At 31.8% G+C, this 22,877-nt stretch overlaps 7 protein-coding genes across 8 annotated transcripts; 4 read left to right on the top strand and 3 right to left on the bottom strand.

Annotated features, from left to right (window-relative positions):
* Positions 1-810: 810 nt before the first annotated feature.
* LOC134827044 (ribonuclease H2 subunit B) lies at positions 811-2,047 on the bottom strand. The gene is made up of 3 exons (XM_063839576.1): positions 1,933-2,047; positions 1,358-1,867; positions 811-1,303 (listed from the first exon to the last, which is right to left on the bottom strand). The coding sequence occupies exons 1-3, from the start codon at positions 1,967-1,969 to the stop codon at positions 1,005-1,007; spliced, it is 846 nt and encodes a 281-aa protein (XP_063695646.1). The 5' UTR covers positions 1,970-2,047; the 3' UTR covers positions 811-1,004.
* Positions 2,048-3,401: 1,354 nt separating this feature from the next.
* Positions 3,402-5,019, top strand: LOC134827041 (uncharacterized). Of its 2 annotated transcripts, XM_063839571.1 has the most exons (3): positions 3,402-3,600; positions 3,666-4,633; positions 4,687-5,019. In XM_063839571.1, exons 2-3 carry the CDS (start codon positions 3,677-3,679, stop codon positions 5,011-5,013), a joined length of 1,284 nt encoding a protein of 427 aa, XP_063695641.1. In that variant the 5' UTR covers positions 3,402-3,600; positions 3,666-3,676; the 3' UTR covers positions 5,014-5,019. The 2 variants fall into 2 exon arrangements, with proteins under 2 accessions (XP_063695641.1, XP_063695642.1); XM_063839572.1 differs by lacking the exon at positions 3,402-3,600 and having other exon boundaries at positions 3,651-4,633.
* A 193-nt stretch (positions 5,020-5,212) lies between these two features.
* Positions 5,213-6,493, top strand: LOC134837341 (senecionine N-oxygenase-like). Its single transcript, XM_063852713.1, has one exon. It carries the CDS (start codon positions 5,213-5,215, stop codon positions 6,491-6,493), a length of 1,281 nt encoding a protein of 426 aa, XP_063708783.1.
* LOC134827043 (thioredoxin domain-containing protein 15) lies at positions 6,482-7,553 on the bottom strand. Its single transcript, XM_063839575.1, has 2 exons — positions 7,442-7,553; positions 6,482-7,387 (listed from the first exon to the last, which is right to left on the bottom strand). Exons 1-2 carry the CDS (start codon positions 7,476-7,478, stop codon positions 6,534-6,536), a joined length of 891 nt encoding a protein of 296 aa, XP_063695645.1. The 5' UTR covers positions 7,479-7,553; the 3' UTR covers positions 6,482-6,533.
* Positions 7,554-8,290: 737 nt separating this feature from the next.
* Positions 8,291-9,866, top strand: LOC134827040 (pleiotropic regulator 1). The gene is made up of 2 exons (XM_063839570.1): positions 8,291-8,497; positions 8,559-9,866. The coding sequence occupies exons 1-2, from the start codon at positions 8,382-8,384 to the stop codon at positions 9,820-9,822; spliced, it is 1,380 nt and encodes a 459-aa protein (XP_063695640.1). The 5' UTR covers positions 8,291-8,381; the 3' UTR covers positions 9,823-9,866.
* A 1,112-nt stretch (positions 9,867-10,978) lies between these two features.
* On the top strand, positions 10,979-12,314 carry LOC134827042 (zinc finger protein 330 homolog). Its single transcript, XM_063839574.1, has 2 exons — positions 10,979-11,160; positions 11,226-12,314. Exons 1-2 carry the CDS (start codon positions 11,029-11,031, stop codon positions 12,030-12,032), a joined length of 939 nt encoding a protein of 312 aa, XP_063695644.1. The 5' UTR covers positions 10,979-11,028; the 3' UTR covers positions 12,033-12,314.
* Positions 12,315-13,176: 862 nt separating this feature from the next.
* On the bottom strand, positions 13,177-22,877 carry LOC134827038 (CDK5 and ABL1 enzyme substrate 2). Its single transcript, XM_063839569.1, has 5 exons — positions 21,852-22,877; positions 15,077-15,994; positions 14,866-15,005; positions 13,993-14,057; positions 13,177-13,925 (listed from the first exon to the last, which is right to left on the bottom strand). The coding sequence occupies exons 1-5, from the start codon at positions 22,304-22,306 to the stop codon at positions 13,785-13,787; spliced, it is 1,719 nt and encodes a 572-aa protein (XP_063695639.1). The 5' UTR covers positions 22,307-22,877; the 3' UTR covers positions 13,177-13,784.

Genomic DNA, 22,877 nt, shown 5'->3' with positions numbered 1-22,877 from the left:
TTATGACATCACAGCAAGTGCGCTAGTGACTTCAGCTACGAAGTAAGAGAGGAACCAAAAGAAATATTTTTTAGACATTTTGTGCAATTAAAGCGAGATTGGAGAACAAAAAAAAATATATTTAAAAAGCACCAACTTTTATATATCGTCTGTATGTGTCACATCACCAACAACCACACCAATCACCTTCTAGAGAATTTTAAAAAATTAAATTAAAAATATCATTAGTTGTAGTTTAGCGAAGAACAAAAAAAAATTGTAAATATAAATAATTAAAAATTAATGAATTAAATTTATATTTAAAAAATAAAAAAAAATATCACGAAAGACCAAAATTAATGGAAATTTTGTAAATATTTAAAAATATTGTAAATTATTTATTTCTTCATATCATAAAAATAATTAAAAATAGATATAAAAACTCTTTCTTTAAATGTTTTAAAAAATTGTATCTCTAGAGAATCGATTTCATATCAAAAAAAAAAAAAATATTTAAAATAAATAAATATCTTTAAGACACATATCTCAACAAAATAACTCAAAAAATACAAAAACTTACCCCCAACTTTTTAAAAACATATCTCACATATAAATAAATAAATTAAATAACATTAAAGGTACAAGAAAAAAATATAAAAAATAGATATCAGTCTTTCTAAAAAAAAGTAGTTTCACGAATCTCTGTATACGAAGCCATTTTCTCACTCCCGGTGTAATTGTACTGTAAGTCCCCCGTGTAGTTATTTATCGTTGACACAAAACAAAAAAAAATATATCACAAAAAAAAATTTTAGCATCTTAAAATTTGTAAATTTGATATTATTCCAGTACTTGATATTAATATAAATTATTTACTCAACAAGAAAAAATAGCAAGAACACTAAGACATTTAAATTAAAACAAAAAAAAAATATTTAATAATTATCTAGTTGTACTAAAAATAAAATTGAAAAAAAAACTTGATGAAAAATATTTAAATATTCAAAAATTGTGTTTTTTTTAATTTATTTTTTTGTAAAGAACGACATGATATTTTTGCTGCCAGTTGCTGCTTTGGCTAATTTTTCGTTTTTCTGTTTTGCCTTTTTGTCGTCTTTTGTTTCCGGAATTTTTTCTAATTTTATGTCTTCTTCTAATCTGGATTTTTTGTTTATACTGTTCTCGAGATCAACGAGAGATTTTCGTTTCGTGCCATTATTTGATTTTGATTCCAGCTGAATGTTCATGAAAGTGGCTAATTTAGTGCTTAGGTCGGATGTTATATATTCTGAGACGATTCCATGAGCAGTTGAAAGGTAAGAGTCTAAAAAAAAGAAAATTTTAATAAAAAATTACGATTTTTATGATAAAAACTCACTTTCATCCACGGTATCAGTGACATTTACAAAAGTTTGTGACGTGACATTTTGTCCCGTGCGAACATTGGATTTCTTGAGTGCTTCAACGACAATGAGACATTTCTTCTTGAGCCATTCAAGGACTTTTTCTTCGTTATATTTGAAGGCATTCAAGTCTTCCGGCCCAACTTGTTCCGCAACTTTGCTCAAAGCTTTCATATCGATCAAAGACATCAATTTTTTCGTTTCTGGAAATTCCTCGTCGACGAGTACGTAATCCAAAGGCTCGACTTTCTTTGAATCGCAATTCATGAGATAACTGATGGCAATGTAAAGTGGATCAAATGGCATCGGCATGTAAATGAGACCATTGGAGGCAACGGAGTCATCAATGAACCAACTTCGATTTTTCTCATTGAAGGTCATGATTTCGTAGAGTTTGTTGTCGGACAGCAAGAATTGAGCTGGTTTTGCGGTTCCGGGATGTCGCAGCGTGAGAGACTCGAATTTCTGTCCTTGTAGGGATTCATCTGGAATGAAGTTTAAAGAGAATTTAAGATTTTGCGGTGAAATTTAGGATTTGACACGGACTTACCTATAACAAATATTTTTGTGTCGAATTTGTGATCCATGATTTTATGGTAAATTGATTAAAATTCTATAAAATTTGTTTTAAAAAAGTGATTTCGCGCTAATTTGTTTACCTTTTTACATGGATCAAAATAATACTCCTCATGGTTCGCTCTGTTATACTTTGAGTAGGTTGAAAGTGATACTGTTCTACTGGCGTCATCCATTTATGCATCGGAAATTTAAGGGGATTGGGGTTCAAAAAGTTTGAAAAGCAATAATTCCGTATTATAAAAAATTTCCTTTGATCATTTTTGATTTGAAAAAATAGAAACTGAAAAAAAAAATTTTTCTTTGACATAGTTTTGTTTTGAAAACTAAAACAAAAACTGTGTCAAAGCCATTTTTGTCAACTCTTGCTCCAAATGGATAAAAATTTGTCAGAGGGCTCTAATTTATCATTTTTAATCATTTTATAACTCAAAACTGCCAAAAAATTGAAACTGAAAAAAATTTTTTTCTTTGACACAGTTTTGTTTTGAAAACTAAATCAAGAGCAAAACTAAATCAAAAACTGTGTCAAAGCCATTTTTGTCAAATCTTGCTCCAAATGGATAAAAATTTGTCAGAGGGCTCTAATTTATCATTTTTAATCATTTTATAACTCAAAACTGCCAAAAAATTGAAACTGAAAAAAATTTTTTTTCTTTGACATAGTTTTGTTTTGAAAACTAAATCAAGAAACTAGTTTTGTCAAATCTTTTGAAAAGAGGGCTCTAAATCAAGAATCGTTTTATAACTCAAAACTGCCAAAAAATTTGAACTGAAAAAAATTTTTTTCTTTGACACAGTTTTGTTTTGAAAACTAAATCAAGAGCAAAACTAAATCAAAAACTGTGTCAAAGCCATTTTTGTCAAATCTTGCTCCAAATGGATAAAAATTTGTCAGAGGGCCCTAATTTATCATTTTTAATCATTTTATAACTCAAAACTGCAAAAAAATTGAAACTGAAAAAAAAATTTTTCTTTGACATAGTTTTGTTTTGAAAACTAAATCAAGAGCAAAACTAAATCAAAAACTGTGTCAAAGCCATTTTTGTCAAATCTTGCTCCAAATGGATAAAAATTTGTCAGAGGGCTCTAATTTATCATTTTTAATCATTTTATAACTCAAAACTGCCAAAAAATTGAAACTGAAAAAAATTTTTTTCTTTGACACAGTTTTGTTTTGAAAACTAAATCAAGAGCAAAACTAAATCAAAAACTGTGTCAAAGCAATTTTTGACAAATCTTGCTCCAAATGGATAAAAATTTGTCAGAGGGCTTTAATTTATCATTTTTTATCATTTTATAACTCAAAACTGCCAAAATTAAGGGGTCAAAAAATGCCTTATCCGACTTCATTAATGTATGACGCCTTACAATTCTGTTATACCGGCGCAATTTTTTAAACACAAGTCACGTGACTAAAACTTTTCCAATCACCAACTCGTCATAAAATTCTCAGATAATAAAAAATGTTGCATCAATCTCAAACCACAGAGATAAACTTCTCATATCTCCTTCTGGTTTTTGTTCGTTATCTTATCGCCATTTCGTAACGATGAATCTACAATTTCCTATTTAAACTGTCCATTTAATCTGAAATTAATTCAGTATCATTTCAGACTTTACACATTTCCCATTTAATCAGGTGAGTTTTGTTTTTGTTTACATTTTCTCTATTTTTTGTTGTAAAAATGATTCGTCATTTTACAGAAAAATTCGTGATGAAAGTAGCTGTTGTCGGCGCAGGAATTGCTGGTCTCGCATGTTGCAAATACTGCAAAGAAGCAAACATTTCCGTGGATTGTTTTGAGCAAACCAACAAAATTGGAGGCACTTGGGTTTATAGCGAAGCAACAGGTCAAGACAAACATGGACTTCCCATTCACTCGGCAATGTACAAAAATCTCTACACAAATTTACCGAAAGAAACAATGAGTTTTCACGATTTTCCGTTTGATGGCTTTGACAGAAGTTATGTGACACCCAAGGAAGTGCTTGAATATTTGGAAAAATATGTTGAAAAGTTCGGATTTCGTGAAAGTATAAAATTCGAACATTTAGTGACGAAAGTCGAACCCATCGAAAACGGAAAATGGCGCGTTGCTTCACAAGATTTGGTGAAAGACGAACAAAAAACTGGGATTTATGACGCAATTTTTGTCTGCAATGGACATCATTTCACGCCAAATCTTCCAAAAATCCTCGGAATTGAGAATTTCAAAGGCAAAATAATGCACAGTCACGAATATCGCGTACCTGAGCCTTTTACAGGGCAAAAAGTTTTGACAATCGGAGCAGGTCCTTCGGGCATTGATATCACCAAAGATTTGAGTTCCGTGGCAAAATCGGTCGGTTTTAGTCATCATGGAGATCCTTTAACAACGGCAAGTTACGAAAGTGTCTACAGCAGCAATGTGATGCAGTTACCAGACGTCGCCCAAATACTCGAAGACGGAAAAGTTCATTTTTACAACGGAGAAGTTTACGAATTTGACACAATTATTTATTGCACCGGATATAATTACTCGTACCCGTTCTTGTCTCCTGAATGCCAGATCAAAGTTGAGGACAATCACGTCACTGAATTGTACAAACATGTCATCAACTTGAACCATCCAACGATGTATTTCATTGGAATTCCCTTTTCAACACTAATTGTGCCGTTATTCGATCTTCAGGTAAGAAATTTTACAAATTTTTAACAAAAATTTAAATTTTTAATTTTTTTTAGGTTCGATTTTGCTTGAAATTCCTCACAAAAGCTGTTGAACTGCCTTCCACGGAGAAAATGCGACAAGATTTGAACGAAGATATCTATCAACGCCAATTACGGGGCTACAAAAAACGAAAAATGCATCAACTGGGAAAGGATTTTATGCAAAGTTACATGAACGAATTGGCGACAATGGCTAATATTGAGCCTGTGAAGCCCGTTATCTTCGATATTTACTTCCGCAGACAACTTTTGATGCGAATTGACTTGAGAAACTATCGAAATTTTAACTATAAAATTTTAGATGATTTTAATTTTGAAGAAACTCGACAAGAAGTTCTTTAAAAAAAATAAAAAAAAATCACAAATCATTGAAATTTTCGTAGAAAACTGCAAATTAATGTTGATTGCTTCTAATATCTCTAAAATTTTTGATTATATACAACTTTTCTTATCACGTTATCACACAAATTGCTAAATTTAATCTATTTAACTCATTTCAAGTTGTAATTTCATACAATCAACATCAAATTCACTGCTAATAATGAAGGTCGCGGTCATTGGCGCAGGAATTTCTGGTCTTGCAGCTGCCAAATACTGCAAAAAAGCAAATTTTTCGGTGGATTGTTTTGAACAAACCAACAAAATTGGCGGAACTTGGGTTTATAATGAAAACACAGAAACAGACAAACACGGATTACCAATTCACTCGGCCATGTACAAAAATTTGACGATCAACAAGCCACAATTGAACATGATGTATCACGATTATCCTTTAGTTGATCCCGGAAAATCATATGTTACAGCGGATAAAATTCTGGAATATCTTGAAAATTACGTCGATCACTTTGGATTTCGAGATTGCATTAAATTTGAGCATCTAGTGATGAATGTCGAGCCATTTGAGGACCAGAAATGGCGAATTTCATACAAGAATTTGTCGAAAAATGAACAAAAAAGTGAAATTTACGACGCAGTCTTTGTCTGCAATGGAAAATATTTTAATCCGCTGATCCCAAAAATTAAAGGAATCGAAAATTTCAAAGGAAAAATCATGCACAGCCATAAATATCGCATGCCAGAACCTTTTACAGGGCAAAAAATATTGACAATCGGGGCGGGACCCTCTGGAATTGACATCACAAGAGATTTAAGTGCAGTTGCAGCTTTTGTCGGCTTCAGTCATCATGGCTCGATTTATCTTGCAACCGGAAAAGATGATTTTGATGCTAATGTCATGCAATTTCCTGATGTTGAACAAGTTTTAGAAGATGGAAAAGTTCGTTTTCTCAACGGGGATGTTCATGAATTTGATGCCATGATTTTTTGCACTGGTTATAATGTTTCCTTTCCTTTTTTGTCGCCCAAATGTGACATAAAAGTCGATGACAATCACATAACGGAACTTTATTTGCATATGATTAACATCAACCATCCAACAATGTTCATCATTGGAGTCAATTTTGCAACGTTAATTGTTCCTTTGATCGATTTGCAGATTAGATTTTGCTTGAAAACGCTTACAGGAGCTCTAAAATTGCCATCCACGGAGGAGATGGGTCACGCCATGAACGAAGATATTGAAGAACGTCGAGCTTTGGGCTACAAAAAACGAAAAATGCATGAATTGGGAGCGAAATTTATGAGACCTTACATGAACGAGCTGGTAACTAAAGCGAATATTGCTCCTATTCGTCCCGTGATCTTCGAAATTTATTACCGCAGACAACATTTGATGCAGCATGACTTGAGAAATTACAAAAAATACGATTACCTGATCATAGATGATAATAATTTCATCGAAACTCGCCAAAAAGATTATTAACAAACGTTTATTCAATCACAGAATTTGTTTAAAATTTTTTCTAATTTTGGTGTTCGTGTTGCGCTTCCGATTCCCGCCACGTTCTCTTGATCATTTCGACAATTTGGTTGTAGAATCGTGACTGTGAAAAATAATAACAAGCACAAACGATGATAAAAAGCCACGAAATCCACAACCAAATGTCTCGTTCATGGTCGAAGGTCCCACTCATATTTAAAGGACCATTAAAGTCGTCTGACGTGACGTACGCCGCATTATTAATCGCCTCCAAATTCGTGTAACGATGAATAAATTTGATGAAATTCTTCACGGAGTACGTCGTTTCGTTATATTTGACTAGCGGTCTGCCCTGATGGAAGATCATGACTGTGGGCAATCCAATTATTCCGAATTCGCTGTTCAAGCTGTAATGCTTAAGGGCGTCAATTGTGGCGATTTTCAAGTCCGGGAATTGGCGGGGAAGCGCATTAAAGTGCGGAGCGACCATTGCACTGCCCGGACAGGATTTTGTGTAGAAAAGTACGAGGGCGCAGTTTCCAGCTTCCGTGCGTTTTGTGGAATTGCCATTTGGTTGCAGCATCAAAGCGAGATCTTTGATGGAATCGAGCATCAAAAGGGTTCCGTTGCCGCCTTCGTAGGGGAGACATTTGACACTTTTTCGTCCCTTGTCGAGTTTTGGCTCGAGATCCACAAGTAGGTCATCGTCGGGGAAGCAAATTTGTCGTTTTGAGATGTAATCAACGAAGGAGTTTCGGCAAAAGCCTCGATTGATGTCTTTTGGCGATTTTGCTTGAGATTTCTTCTTTGAATCCATAAAATCTCCTGAAATGAGCTGCACGAGAAATTGAAGACCTTTTAGCTCGAGTGCAGAAACGATGGATATTCCAAAAGTCACTAAAAATGAAAGGTTTTTAAAAAATCTTTTGAAAAAATTGAAAATTGACTTACCTGAGACTGTCAGAAAAATTATTTTGAAAAGAAGCATTTTTCAAAGGCTTTAATTTTAATATTTTTTAAAAGAATTTTCGAGTTTGTTTTGATATTTTTTCTTGGTAATGTGTTGTTACGGTATGAAAACTCATGGTAAGGCCGGTACAATAATTGAAATTTTTTTGGATTTTTTCCTTCTTTATTTTTTTGGGGAAATTTTTAAAAGGGATAAGCATAGAAAAAAATACAAAAAAAAAAAAATTTCATTAAATAATTTAAAAATAAAAAATATTATCTTTTTTTTTCGAGACACCCTTTAAATTTTGTTAGAAATTTTAAATTTTTAAAACATTTTTCATCAATTTCAAACAAAACTTTTATTAAAAATGTGAAAATTTTTCTTAAAATAAAATGAAAAGTCAATATTTTCTTACATTTTTAATTTTTAGTAAAAAAAAATGTTCAATTTTTATAAAGAAAAAATTAACCCGATGGACAAAAATATGCAAAAACTTAAGAAATTTTTGAAAAATTCTCAAATTCAATTGAATAATTAAATATTTTTATATGAAAATTTTACAGAAATTTCATTAAAAATTAAGAAAATATATTGGATTTTTGACTTTTTAAATGGGGCATCGGACTTTATTTTTGATTTTCATTTTGATTTTTCAACTGAATTGAACAAAAACGTTTAAATTTAATAAATTATTTAATAAATTGTTAAAAATTGATGAAAAATGTTCTAAAAATTAAAAATGCTCTTAAATAAAATAAAAAGACTGAAATTCAAAACATTTTCTATAATTGTAATGGCCTGTAACTCAATTTTCATTGTGGTTTCTTATTCAAACAAACACTGTCGCCAAACGTAAACAATTGAATTTGAGGTTGCAGTGACAATTTTTCGCATTTAAATACATTTCAACCACCTAAAAAAACCAAATTCAACTTCAAAATGGTTGAAGAAGTAACCCGGCACTCGGTTCACACATTAATTTTCCGATCTTTGAAGAGAACGCACGATTTATTCGTAAGCGACCAAGGAATTTTGCCGGAAGACGATCCAGAAACGTAAGTTCCACACTTTTTTCTCTTTTTAACATCAATTTTTAACGAAAAACTTTCATTTTAGTCAAAAGTTCAGATACAATGTGAAAGCTAAGGACAGTTACGGAACGATTCTCGATCGCGTTAAGCACACAAAAGAGACGAAAACACATTCGAACGACACTCATGCGGAACCGGAACACTTGGCAATCATGGATACTCCGTCTCAAAACGCTACTCCAGCTCCCGGCGAAATGTCTCTCGTGCCAGTTATTCAAGCGAAATCCGGAACATCTGCTCCCAAACCTTCCGGGACACAATCCAACGTTCAACTTATCCCGAAAAAAGCTCCCACAATCCCCAAACCCAACTGGCATCCTCCATGGAAACTCCAACGAGTCATTTCCGGACATCTTGGATGGGTTCGTTGTGTCGCTGTCGAACCTGGAAACGAATGGTTTGTCACCGGAGCAGCTGATCGCGTCATCAAAGTATGGGATTTGGCGAGTGGCAAACTGAAACTTTCGCTTACGGGTCACGTCAGTACGGTTCGTGGCTTGGCAGTTAGTGCCCGACATCCGTATCTCTTCAGTTGCGGCGAAGATCGTCAAGTCAAATGTTGGGATTTGGAATACAACAAAGTCATTCGTCATTACCACGGACATTTATCTGCCGTTTATTCGTTGTCGTTGCATCCCACAATCGATGTCTTGGCAACAGCAGGTCGCGATGGCACAGCTCGCATTTGGGATATGAGAACAAAAGCAAACATCCACACACTCGTGGGACACACAAATACTGTCGCCAGTGTCGTTACTCAAGCAGCAAATCCGCAAGTTATCACGGGATCGCATGACTCGACGATTCGTTTGTGGGATTTGGCAGCGGGAAAAAGTGTTTGTACTTTGACGAATCACAAGAAGAGTGTCAGAAGTTTGGTTATTCATCCAACTTTGTACATGTTTGCATCCGCGTCGCCCGATAACATCAAGCAATGGCGTTGTCCGGAGGGAAATTTCATTCAAAATTTATCGGGACACAATTCGCTCGTCAATTGCATGGCAGTCAATCCGGAAGGAGTGTTGGTTTCGGGCGGAGATAACGGAACACTCTTCTTCTGGGACTGGAGAACGGGATATAACTTCCAACGATCACAAGCTGCGGTTCAACCGGGGTCCATGGATAGCGAAGCTGGAATATTTTCGATGACTTTTGATCAATCTGGATCACGTTTGATTACCACGGAGGCTGACAAAACGATTAAAATCTACAAAGAAGATGAAACTGCCACAGAAGAGACTCATCCGATTAATTGGCGACCTGAAATCTTGAAACGACGAAAGTATTAAGGACTTTTCTGAAAATCATTTATAAAATAAATTGACAAAAAATTTTAAAATAAGAGACTTTTTTCTTTAGAAATTTGAATCTTTAATTTTGCAATCTCAGATATTTTTTAAAAATTTCAAATATTGTCTGAAAAATTTTTTTAAAATTTAATTTTATGAATTTTTTTAGTCAAATTTAGGCCGCTTCAAATTTTTTTCTATGTTTTTGTCCCCTGCCCCATTTCAAAAGCCGAAAATCCAATGGGGCAAAATAAAAAAAAAAGTTAAAAATGTCATCCAAATTGACTATTTTTTAGCCTTTTTCAATATTTTTTCAGAGAATTTTTATATTTAAGTTTTTAAAAATATTTTAAAAAAATTCATTTAAAAAATTTGAACAAAAAAAATCATTTTTAAAAAATTTTTTTAAAATTTTTAACTTGAAATACTAAATTTTAAATCATCAAATTTAATTTGTCGTTTCTAAAGGGCCAAAATTTCTAAAATTTGACTGTAACAAATAAAAACTTTTACAATTTCAAATTTTGAAAAAAAACTTTAATTTGACAAAAATTTGGAACGCATAAAAATCATTAAAAACAATAAAACGATAATATTTATAAAAAATGTTTTTGAAGTCAAGATAAGCTTTTATATGAAAAGTTCTATAAAATTACCAGAAATAAAACAATTTATAATAATGAAAATTAATTTAAAATTTTTAATGGACAAAAAACGTACGAAAACTTTTAAACATTTTTTGTCAAAAACATTTTTATATTTATATCTTTTTTGAAATTTAAAATAAAAATTTTCATAATTTCAAGTTATTTTAAAAATTTTTAAAAAAAATGTTTACAAAATTTGCTTGAAAATTAAAAAAAAATGAAAAATTTGATAAAAAAAAATGTCAAAATTTTATTTTTCATATCTCTCAAAATATTGAGAAAAAAATTTTTTTTTTTTAATTTTTTTAAATATTTTTAATTTGACAATATTTGCTTGAAAATTATTTTTAATTAAAAAAAATGTCCAAAATGTTTTAATATTTAATTAAAGATAGAAAAATATTTTAAATTTTTTTGAAAATTTGCGAAATTCGCGAAATTTGGTCTCAGTGCAAATTTCACACTCTCTCATTGACTTATATTTATCACTTTCATTCGCCTCATTATTATTCACGTCGTCGCTCGTGTTTTTAGAAATTTTTAGTAAATAAATCAAAAAATGCCCAAAAAGAAGACTGGACAGCGCAAAAAAGCTGAAAAACAGAAACTTCGACAGAAGGAGATCCGAAACAAAGAATCCGATGTCGCAGATCATCCTTGCAATGCCACAATGGAATGCGATAAGTGCCAAGTAAGTTTTGTGCCTCGAACATTGTTGCAATGTTTTTTTTTTTTATAACAATTATCTAATTGCAGCGCAAACAAAAATCCCGAGCCTTTTGTTACTTTTGTCAATCCACGCAAAAACTCCCAATTTGCGCGCAATGCGGCAAAATCAAGTGCATGGCTAAAGGAGGCGATTGCATCGTTCGACACGCAGGCAATTTCGTGACGGGCATGTCGATGGTAGGAGCAATTTGTGACTTTTGCGAAGCCTGGATCTGTCACGGGCGGAAATGTCTTCAGTCGCATGCGTGTGCCTGTCCTTTAAGAGATGCCGTTTGCGTTGAATGCGAACGTGATATTTGGAGTCACGGCGGGCGGATGTTCAAATGTTGCTTTTGCAACTCGTTCTTGTGCGAAGACGACCAATTTGAGCATCAAGCGTCGTGTCAAGTGCTCGAAAGTGAGGATTACAAGTGCAAATCGTGCAACAAGCTCGGACAATATTCCTGTTTGCGGTGCAAAGTGTGCTACTGTGACGAGCACATTAAGCGGAAAGGATTCAAATATGACAAAAATAAGCCGCCGCCATGCCCGAAATGCAATTATGAGACGTCGCAAACGAAAGATTTGTCAATGTCGACGAGAAGTCACAAATTTGGACGACAAACGATCGAAAATTATAGCGACGACGACGATTACGAAGGAGCGAGTGGGTATGGATATTATGGAGGCTACGGAGGCGGAAGCGGGGGTCAAACGAGTTATGGCAACGATGATGATGATGATGAGTCCGACGAAGATTACGAGGATGACGACGACGATGATGATGATGAAGATGATGACGACGATGAAGAAGAAGACTCTCAGGAGTCGGAGTCGGAAAAGACCAAGAAATAAAAAAAATTGGTATTCAAAAAAAATTTTTTTTTGTTATAGGAAAAAATGAAATAAATTGAAAAAATTAAAAATTTTAACAAAATTAATGAAAATCAAGGTAAAACGAGGTTCAAAAACCGATCAGTAGACAACGTGCATAGAAAACGGGATAAAACCCGTTCCCATTTGTCCCTGAAAATGCACACTTACCTCTTCAAATGAGCAAATAAGGTGATTTTTTTACGTCTCATAAAATTCTATTTATTTGTCTGACCCATAAAAAATTAATAGAATATTTCTGCATAAAAAGTGTCTTTTTTTTGTAACAACGAGACACAGAAAAATCATCCTACCATTGAAAAAAAATTGTTAAAAATTTCCACTTGCCGCATTTTTATTTAAAATGTAAAAAAATTGGTCTTTGTCCAACATTTTTTTGTTGAATTAAATCAAAACGCCTCGTTTTAAGAATGAAAAATTTAAATTTTTGCACAGCGACCAGCGAATGACGAAAATCGGATTCCCCTCGCACTTTAAAAATAAATTATGAGAAAATGATGAGAAATTTTTAAACGAAAATCTATGAATAGAAAATTTTTGATTGCCCGCAAACACGTGTGAAAATTGTGATTGCAAAAGCAGCGAGTGTCTTTCGGTTTTCGTGACAAGTAGCGACATGCAAAGTACTCGTGGGTGAACAAATTTCTAAAAAAAACTTACCTATCTCACAGAAATTGGTTGAAACAAGAAAAAACGTTTTTTTTTAATTTTTATATTTTTTTCAATGCATTTTATTCTGATTTTGTTCTCCTTAATTTTAAAATATTTTTTAATAAGGATTTTTTTTCGTACATTTACAAGTTAACATACATATTTGATTAATTTTTCTTTATTTTTTTTTCTTAGAAAAAATCAGTCCTTTCCTGTATGATTTATATTTCTAAATTTTATTACATAATAGTGATAAATCGACCTCTAAGATCGTCATCTAATTTTCTATCCATTAATATAATTTTATATTTTACACACTTCTAAGTGAACAAAAAAATTATTAAATGTACAAATTTTTGTTTATATTTTTATTTATAGATAGGTACAAAAAGATTATTATTTTATTTGGTAAAAATTATAAATTTTTTTACGGGCATCGTTTTTTTTAACGGGTTCATCATTAAGGAACTTTTTTTTAAAGGACCTGGAATGAGTTTTATTTTGTTGTTGTTTGTTTTTTTTTTGTTCTAGGAAAAAGGTTTAAGGATTTCGTTTAAATATAAAAAATAATAATAAAAGTACTTCGTTTCTTGCTTAATTTTCTTGTAAATTTGTTTTTCATAAGTATATTGTGTTTTGACATCTTATCACTTAATTTTATTATATTATATATAGTTTATTAACGTAACGTCTAATTATTAATTTATTTTTCCCTTCTTATCAAAATCAACATGTATATAAAATTTTTACCCATGAACTTTTGTTGTTGTTGTAATTTTTTTTTATAATTCCTGCTTGATAATAATATATTTTATTCTAATTTTGCATCATTAGTTGTTAACATTCATAAAATAGTAATAATCAATAAAAATAAAACATAAGTACAATCTTAACAATATCAATAGTATTTAGTAATAATAGTAAAAAAAAACTTTTTCTTTAGGATTATAAAAAAAATAATAAAAAAAACATTTAAAAATTTCCAATATAAGTCAATGACACAGTCGTTGTGATAAATGGTCGTTCGTGCCAAACCTTTTCCCGTTTCTGCGACGCTAGTCACTATGACTCGTACACAAGTCGCTGATAATGTGGATAAATCTCGTGCGTTGGAACATGCAAACTGAACTCGAGTGCAACTAAGACAGCAAATTCGGACGAAACGAGTTCTTTACGATTGATACGGAACACACTTTCCGCTTTCTGTTCAAAAGAATGAAAAAAAAATTGTTTATAAAAGAACATTTCGTGACAAACGAATTTTGCTTACCTCAAAAAGACTCTTTAAGACGTCACCTTTGATGTCATTCAATTTGGCACTCAGTAACAAACACGCTGAAAAAAATAATTTATTTGAATTAATAAACAGTACAGTAAGGGTGTTCTAATTTTAGGTCGATTTTTTTTATCGAAAGCAAATTTTTTTTTGCCATTTTTTTATTTTTTGAAAATATAAAAAAAATTAGAGTAATTTTGATTGATATTTGTCATTTTCAATTTGAAAATTTAAAAAAAAAAATTTAAAAAAATTAAGCTTAAAAATTATATTTTTTTAAATTAATTAACTTAAATTAAAAACTAATTTTAATTAATTTTTAATAAGGGAAGGAAGTTAAAATTTTAACATTGGTTAAAAAAATACAATTTTCATGAAAAATTCTAAAAGTAATTTTCTTCATTAAATTAAAAAATATTTTTTTCGCTCCATTTCTAACTTTTTAAAAATATTTAAGGCCGTTCCAATTTTTTTCCGATGTTTTTGTCCCAAAATATTTTTTTCAAAATGGGGGGGCAAAATAAAAAAAAAGTTTTGAAATATTTTTCATAAATTGAATTTTTAACTTTTTTCGTTCGTTTTCGAATATTTTGAAAAATTTTATGGTATAAAAAAAAAATTTGGTAATTTAAAAATGGTCAATTTTAATAAAATTTTTAAAATTTTTTTTGTCTTCATTTCTTCGATTTTTGGGGCATGGGAAAAATATTTTAAATAAATTTCTAAAAAAAATTCTGAAAAAATGTCAAAAGACTGCAACTTTTTAATTAATTTTTAACTTTTTTTTGCTCAATTTTTGACTTTTCATAAAAAATTCAAGAAAAATTTAAAATGACCTTAAACAAAAAAATAGAAAAAAAAAATTACCTGCCGCACACAATTTTCTGTTTGCCTTGTTGATCATGTTGGCCAGAATGAGTTTTTCAAAGTAAACGTAGGCCGTGGCAACCGTAAGCAGATCGATACGCGAATCCAATTTATTGATGCGTCGCATTTCACGTTTTAAACTGCAAAAAAAAAAAAGAAATTAAATTCTTAAAACGTTAGTCATGTTAATTCCGTTTAAACCGAATAATACCTTCGTAATTTGCTCAAAGTCAACTGAATGTGCGGGAATTTCTCCTTGAACTTGTCATTCAATTCCTTCTTCAAGTCGCTCGGGCGCACGTAATCGATGATCGACGTCATGTACGACTGAAAAGTCAGCATTGTGCGATGTTTGCCGGCAATCAACTCCGGGTCATCCAACAAATTCGCGGAATATGGAACACTCGAAAGTTGCGTCATCATAGCGGCATCATCGATTTCCAGTTGTTTCAACTCGTAAATCGGTGCCGGACTTGCGGTGAGATGACGTCCTGCATCTGCGTTGTACATTTGGCGCGATTGTCCGTAACATTTGATGTTTGGCGTACCGACAACCGCATCGATCGTTTCAATGGTTTGATGTTGTTGTTGTTGCTTCTTCTCCTTCTGGTAGAAACGGGATGGGGTGAGTAGATGCCCGTATGACAATTCCAAACCTTGTTCCACAGGTCGCTCAATGCCGAGCAAATTAAAGGCGTCAAAGGGTTGATCGTTAATCGACGACAACGGACGATTTCCGGAGATATTTCGACGACGCTGTCCCTGCGCTTGACGCATTTCAGTCCGGGCATTTTTGCCTTTGTGGTAGGGCAGCACGGAAAAAATCATAAAAGGAGACTTTTGCGAAAGGACCACAATGCGATCGTCTTTAAAGTTGAAATTGTTCGTGTTTGGCTTGACGAAACGGATCTCCTTGGTGTCGTTGATCGAGACATTGCGACCAACTTGGCGCGACATTAATAAACTTTCCGTCGAGCTATTGGGGAAATAGTCGCCTTTCTTCTCGTCTGGCGTGCTGCCCATAATTAATGCACGTTTTGCCACCGGGTTCGTACGAAGAGACCCGGAGTTCAATCGATGACGCTTTTCCGTGGAGGAACTGAGTGCTTCCAAACTTGCAGCTTCATTCCTGGTTAGCACGTGCGATAAAAATAAGAGAAAATTAAACAAAAATTAATTTTTGTGTAAACAGAAAAAAAAACAGAAAGCGTCTTTTTCGGTTGTTATTTTTGACAATAACAAATATTTGCTGACATTTTTTGTCTTGAAAAAAAAAAAAGAATAACAAAAAGGTCGATAAATTGCACTTTTATTTACTTGCGCTTAGTAACCGACCAAATATTCTATAAAAGTCTAGAAAATGCCCAAAAAATGATTCATCGCAAAAAAAATATTTTCTCACAAAATCAAGAACGCAAAAATTTTTCGTTCTCCGCAACAATGTAAATTTCTGCGGAACGGAAGTTATCGTATCGGATGATGTTGTTATAAAAAAAAAAATTAAATTCCTCATCAAATTTCTTTGTGTTTATAAATATCTTAAAAATTAAATAAATAAACAAAACATTTTTTGTTATTATTCTTTTGTTAATTAATCAATTAGCTTTGCGAAAATAAAATTCCGTTCCATTTTTGTCATTTGATCCTCGTGCTCATAATTTAACATGACACTTCAAAAACAGAACAAGAAGAAAGAAAGAAAAGTTTTGCTGATCCAAAAAAATTTTTTTCATTCAAAGCAAAAAAAAAATAGTTTAAAGGAATTTTTGTGACATGACTCATTTGAAGAGTCCAAGGTAGTAAATAATAATATTGAATATCAAAATATTGACGAAACACTTCTAGTTGTTATCGTTTGATCGAGATTAGAAAAATCCAACGACAACAAACTGTTGAATGACCGAATTTGAGTTCACGAAACTATATCTGGATTGAACTGGGTTTGATATTTATTTACTACTTTATTTAGCTAATAAAAGTTTTCGATCATTAAGACAATCTCTTGTTAATATCAAGTACATATAATTCATTCAATAAATATTTTTCCATATGACAAAACAAAACAATTACAAATGATGTGTAACTACTACAACTGCCAGCTGCTGATTCGTTCGTAAACATTTGATAAATTTGAATAAAAATATGAGATGAAAACAAAAAATGGTTTGTTTACAAATAAAGAATTAAAATATTATTCATAATCGCTTTTACGAGTGTTTCGTGCATTATACGATTTCTGTGGTTCATATTTCATAAAATTTTTTAGATCATTTCGCATTAGAAAATTGCTCTTTTGTGGAGTCAGTTTTCTGAAAATTTATAGAAGGTTTAAAATTTAGTAACAAATTACTTTTTTGAATAAGAATATAAAAAAAATTATAGAAAAATATCAAAAATTAAAAAAAAGTGAGGTTATGTTTAGATCTTAAAAAGCGCGCCAAAATTTGTATGTTCATAAAATTAGCAAAAATTCTTAATCTCATAAAATTTTATAATTTTTTACAATTTTTTGCAAAATATATAAATTAAAGCTTTGAATATTTTCAGTTTAATTCTTAAAAAAATTGAGGTTATATGTTTATCAATGTTTTTTTAAAGATCTTAAAAAGCGCGCCAAAATTCGTATGTTCATAAAATTAAAAAAAATTCTTAATCTCATAAAATTTTATTCTTTACTTAACAGTTAAGTTCTTTACTTAAAAAAATTGAGGTTATACTTTTATCAATGTTTCTTTTAAAGATCTGAAAAAGCGCGCCAAAATTCATATGATTAGATATTAAAAAAAATTTAGGAATATTGAAATTGAATATTGTATCAAAAATTTATCTTAAAATCAAAAAACGCTTAGATCATCTTCATCATATCCACAAAAGACGTTTTTCATGTAAAAAAATGCGGCAGCAAAACCAAAACAAAACAAATACAAACAGAATCTACAAGGTTGCACAACATCGTTTGTTTAGAAAGATAAGAAGAACTTGTTGATCCATTTAATGTGAGATGGGAGTAAAAAAATAAGTTAGTTGCGTGATGCGTTCTTCCGTTGCGCAAACAGATCTAATTGATCCGTAATTGATTGCTAATTGTATAAAGAGCTACTCTTCTTATGCAAATTCAAATCTAATTTCATTCATTATCTTATCGGCTATAATTGACGGGCAAACTACCTAGTTGGCAGGTAAAGTTGTTATTCGTACAAATATTCATTTCAAGGCTAAATTCTACGGTGATGAAACGAACAAGGAGCCAATCAGTCTATTTTATTTATGTTTCTTTCAATGACAGCGTTGATTATTTAATTTTGATCAATTTTCGAGTTAGATTGTAAAATGCCGCAGTTCGCTACCTTATCAATTTTGAGTGTTTTATTTTTAGTCGTAAATGATTAAAAATATACCGAATGACGTTCTTTCTTGCCTCTTTTTTTATTTTTCGTTCTTTATAAAAATATCAAACATAAAATATCGGGTGTGATATTGTGTGTCGAGTTGAAGAATTATTATATAATTTTGTGTTGTTTTTATTTTTTTTATGAATGAATGTTACGTTTTTTAGTCACGTTTATAATGAATTCCTTCGTTTATATTTATGTAAATAATAACTCGCGACATTATCGATACTAATATTTTTTAAATAGAATCGCCACTCGCTAACCGCGAATCGAAAGTTGTTAGAATGTAATTTGAGACCTCGATTGAAGTTCAAGAGGGTTCATAAAACCTCCCATATCGAGTCTCCTTCGAATCATTAATCAATCACAGCGAGTCGTGTAGTACGAGTATTTATTTTATAACGTTTGTGTTAATTAATAGATAAAAATATTTTTATACTGAATCAATAACTTGTTTGAAACAAATCGTACGAAAAAAAAAACTTGTCACAGTTGTGTCTGCTTGGAAATAGCATCGTTTGCAGTGCATTTGTTGCATGTAACAGATAAAAGGTGAATGAAACTTTGTTTTCTAGGTTAATATTGTTACACTAAAAATAGATGTTGTTATTCGGTGCAGCGACGTGGTCCACAACGACGATGTTTTTTTTTCGTCGAATGCAAAAATGCTTTGTTATGTTTTTTCCTTTGTGACTCGTCGAGTTGTTTACAAAAATTTGCATCTGGTTTTATTGTTTGGAATGGTTTTTTCCTTTCTCTGTATTCATCGAACTAATTTTCAGAGACGTAAAGTTGATAATTTTTCAAAATATTTAAAAAATTGCTTAATTTTTAAAAAAAGACGCCATTTTAAGTATTTTCCCGCGCTTTTTCTGATCAACGATATAGCGCCTCTTGCGGTGAAAGAAAAAAGTTCTTTCAAAAACAAACAAGGATCTCACATGACTCGAGATTTAACGACGATTATTGTTCTGAATCTCTTATCTGTTGTAATTTATGTCTGTTTAATTGTAATAATAAGATAGGAAAATTACTTCAAATAACGAAAGCCTTTCAATTCGGAAAACAATGCAATAAATTAAAGAAAAAACATTATTTACTCAAGTCAGATGTCAGTCAGACCGGATTAGAGCTGCAACAAGAACATGCCAATACACAGACGGAAAATTTATGACAATTGTCATTGTTATGACTGTACACAAAGTCTCTCTCGATGGTTTAACGTGCAAATTGTCACGCAAACAAAAGATTTTTTTGTGTCTGGAAAAGGCAGTTAGTAAAGAATATAAATTTTGTCATTTTATTTAACTCGCAAGGAAAATATTTATGTATTCAAATGGAATTCATCGCTAATGTTCTACTTTGATATTTTGGCGTGTGGCAAATCCTACGCGGTGTCATTCTAAGGTCATTTAAGTTGTTTACAAACTTTCTATCCAAATATTTGGTTCAATCCGAAAATCAATTCAATAATTCATAAGATGGTGATGATGATGATGATGAATTGACGTGGACAATGTGAATGGAAAACAAAGACGCAGAATCATGCACCTGATTAACTGAAAGCACGACAAAAACACGTGATTATGTAATGCTGGTAACATATGTATGCTAACACTAACACGCATCATTTGTTTCGAAAGAACATAAAAAAACGTAAACAAACATTTTTTTGTTGTTGTTCATAAAATGCGGCGGAATATTCCAGAACACGAGAGAAAGAAGTAGAGGAAAAGGGAATGGAAATTATGCATAATAGCAACACTCGTGAACAAAAATTTTTGTTTTTTCATCAACATTCAATGAGACGATATGACCTTTATTAAGGTCCTGAAGGTCTTAAAATTGAGCCCTCTAAATTTTCATTTGTTAAGATTTTTCCAAATTTTTACTTTTTTTTTTTATAAATATTTCATTAATTTTTGCAAAACAAATTTTTTAAGAAAGTAAAAATTTGGAAAATTCTTCAATCTATGAAAAATTTTCAGGGCTTAATTTTAAGACCTTAAGGGCTCCAAATTTTTTTTGAACTTAAAAAAAAATCCGTTTTTTTTTATGATCATATCGTCTCATTGAGCAGAGAAAAATTTCAATTTTTAAGTCTTTAGGATGATAAAAATCATTTTTTTTCAAAAAAAAAGTAAAATATATTTTTTATTTAAATTTTTACCTTGAAATACTTTGAGATTAATTTTAAATTATCAAATCTCAATGCAACTACCATAAAAATAACTCAAATATTGATTTATCACAAAAAACTGTTAATTTTGTCATTTTGTATGAAAAAGTATTTCAATTTAAAAAAAGTTTTTGGGATTCGAAAAAAAGTCTTTAAGCTCGTCTTTGAACAGCTCTTTAAAACAATTAAGTCTTCTTGAGTTTAGATATAAGTCTTTGAGCTCTTTGAAGCTCTTTGAAATTTTTTAGAAGACTAAATTGTTTTATTTTAAAAGATTTATCATCCTACTATTAAATTTCTCTGTTGATGAAAAAAAAAATCATTTTTGTTCCTCAGTGTAGTCATTAAAGGTAGTTGTTGTTGTTGCTGTAGCTGTTGTTGAATCGCTGCGCAATAGCCTGATTTCTCCGTGCCTATAAATAATTTTATTACCAGGACTTCGAGGCATCGTTATGCTTTGTTTAGTAATTCGACCAACTTGAGTATATTTTATCGTGCACCCATCATTGTTATTATCTTTTTATATGAAGAAACAATACAAGTGGTCATTTTCATGATAAGGCAGAATAAATGATAACAGCACGTGAGTCACATTAAATTCGAGTCACGAAACAAGTTTTCTGCTTTAATTTTTTAACGAAAATTCTTCTTTCTTTCCGTCTTTGAACGTGTGTCGTTAATCACCATTGTGTCGCTTTGTGTGCAAGACCATAACAAAAAACACATGATACCGCGTATGACATAATAGAGCGGCAACGGTTCAAGGACATTCAAGGACTACAACAACTACGACGCAATTTTTCACTCCTTTTTTTGCATATAAAGCAATCAGTACGTGCGGCAAACGGAAGACGAAGCAAGGGAGAATTCTGGTTGCACAGATGAAGAAAAAAAACGAGTTTTATCGAGAAGAGCGGTTTTTTCTTGTTTTGCTTATTTATCGGGATTAGCAATCTCATTTTTATTTTTAGACTTCTTATTTATATACTTTGCAAAAAAAGTGGGCTTTAAAAAATGATGAATCACGAATTCAGGCTTTGTGTTTTTTTTTAAATTCGCGTGGAATGGAAACCACTTCTTCACCTTTCTGTAAACTTTTTGTAGGACAAAGGCACGTGTAACCAGCTTTTATATCAGAAAACGAGACATACGTGTGTGTGGTTGTTATTGATTGAACAACAGACACGAGAAAGAGAGAAAAGGGATCGTCGCAGTACATATAAATTTGCTGCAGCAATGTAGGACTTGAAACGAGTGTTTGTCTAGTACATATGTGCAATGTTGTTGTTTATGTTGCGAATTTTACTACGCAGTTACAAATTTTTCATTAACAACCGGCACTTTCTGTTTCTTTCGACATAAACTACGATAGTTTGTTTGTTTATGATTCGGTAACAACGCAAAAAAATGCTTACCTCTCCTTCAGTGGCGCCTTAAAACGCGACCTCAACTGGACCATAGCACTATCGGAATCCGAGCTATCGGCTCCCGAATAGTCTGGACTACGTCCCAGCTGGCGTTTATGCTTCTGACCATTACATTTTGCGCGTCCCGGTTGCGGTGTTCTGGTCATAGAAGGGTTCTGTATGATTTTGGTAAAATTGCCTGACGTTTCGCCATCTGTCGTGCAGTCATCGGCATCCTTGTCCATAAGACCGCCGATGCCGCCGCCTCCTTGGCTGCAGTCACTGTCATTATTGTTATTTCGCACTTTGCATGCATTATTGTTCAAGTTGGTATGGCACTGTTTGCCACCGCAACTGCCGTAACGTGTATCCGCGTGAGTTCCGTCTAGGGAAATATTCGAAAGGAAAGATATCGCAGCCAATCTACGTCGATATCTTGTTCTATTGAGTGAAGCGGTTGCCATTTAATGCCAAGAGAAAAGTGAAATATTTGCTTTGTGCTTGTTGGCTTTCGAGATTAATTTTTTTTTGCAAGAGTTTTTCAGTCTTTTTTTATCTTTATTTATTATTATTCTTGTTCTCTCTCGTAGTTGCTTCCTTGTACTTCAACTTTGTATTTTATTTAAAATAATATCAACTCCCAACATTTATAAAGACACATGTAACTATATTTATTTTCATAACAAATCGACAATAATATTAATATTGTGTAAGAGAACGTTGCGAATACGCTCTGCTCTATGATCACACACACTCGCGTTCGTAAAAAAAAGTACACAAAATATTTTTTTTTTCGTACGTTACTTCAGTAGATACTGATGGCTTTTAACTGTATGTTAAGGAAAAAAATCTTGATGTTATATTTTTTTCATACACTAATCGATACTTTAATTCACAATTTTATTCACATTAACACTGCATTTCTAAGAGAAATATTATAAATGTTTAGTTCTTGCCATCTTGGTAGGTTATATTTTCTTCAATTCACAAATTAAAATGACCAATTAGTTGGGTAAAAACACCATTTAAGTACGA

The sequence above is a fragment of the Culicoides brevitarsis genome, chromosome 1 (assembly GCF_036172545.1).
Source record: "Culicoides brevitarsis isolate CSIRO-B50_1 chromosome 1, AGI_CSIRO_Cbre_v1, whole genome shotgun sequence".
NCBI lineage: Eukaryota > Metazoa > Arthropoda > Insecta > Diptera > Ceratopogonidae > Culicoides > Culicoides brevitarsis.
This window is presented reverse-complemented; position numbering and strand designations above follow the sequence as displayed.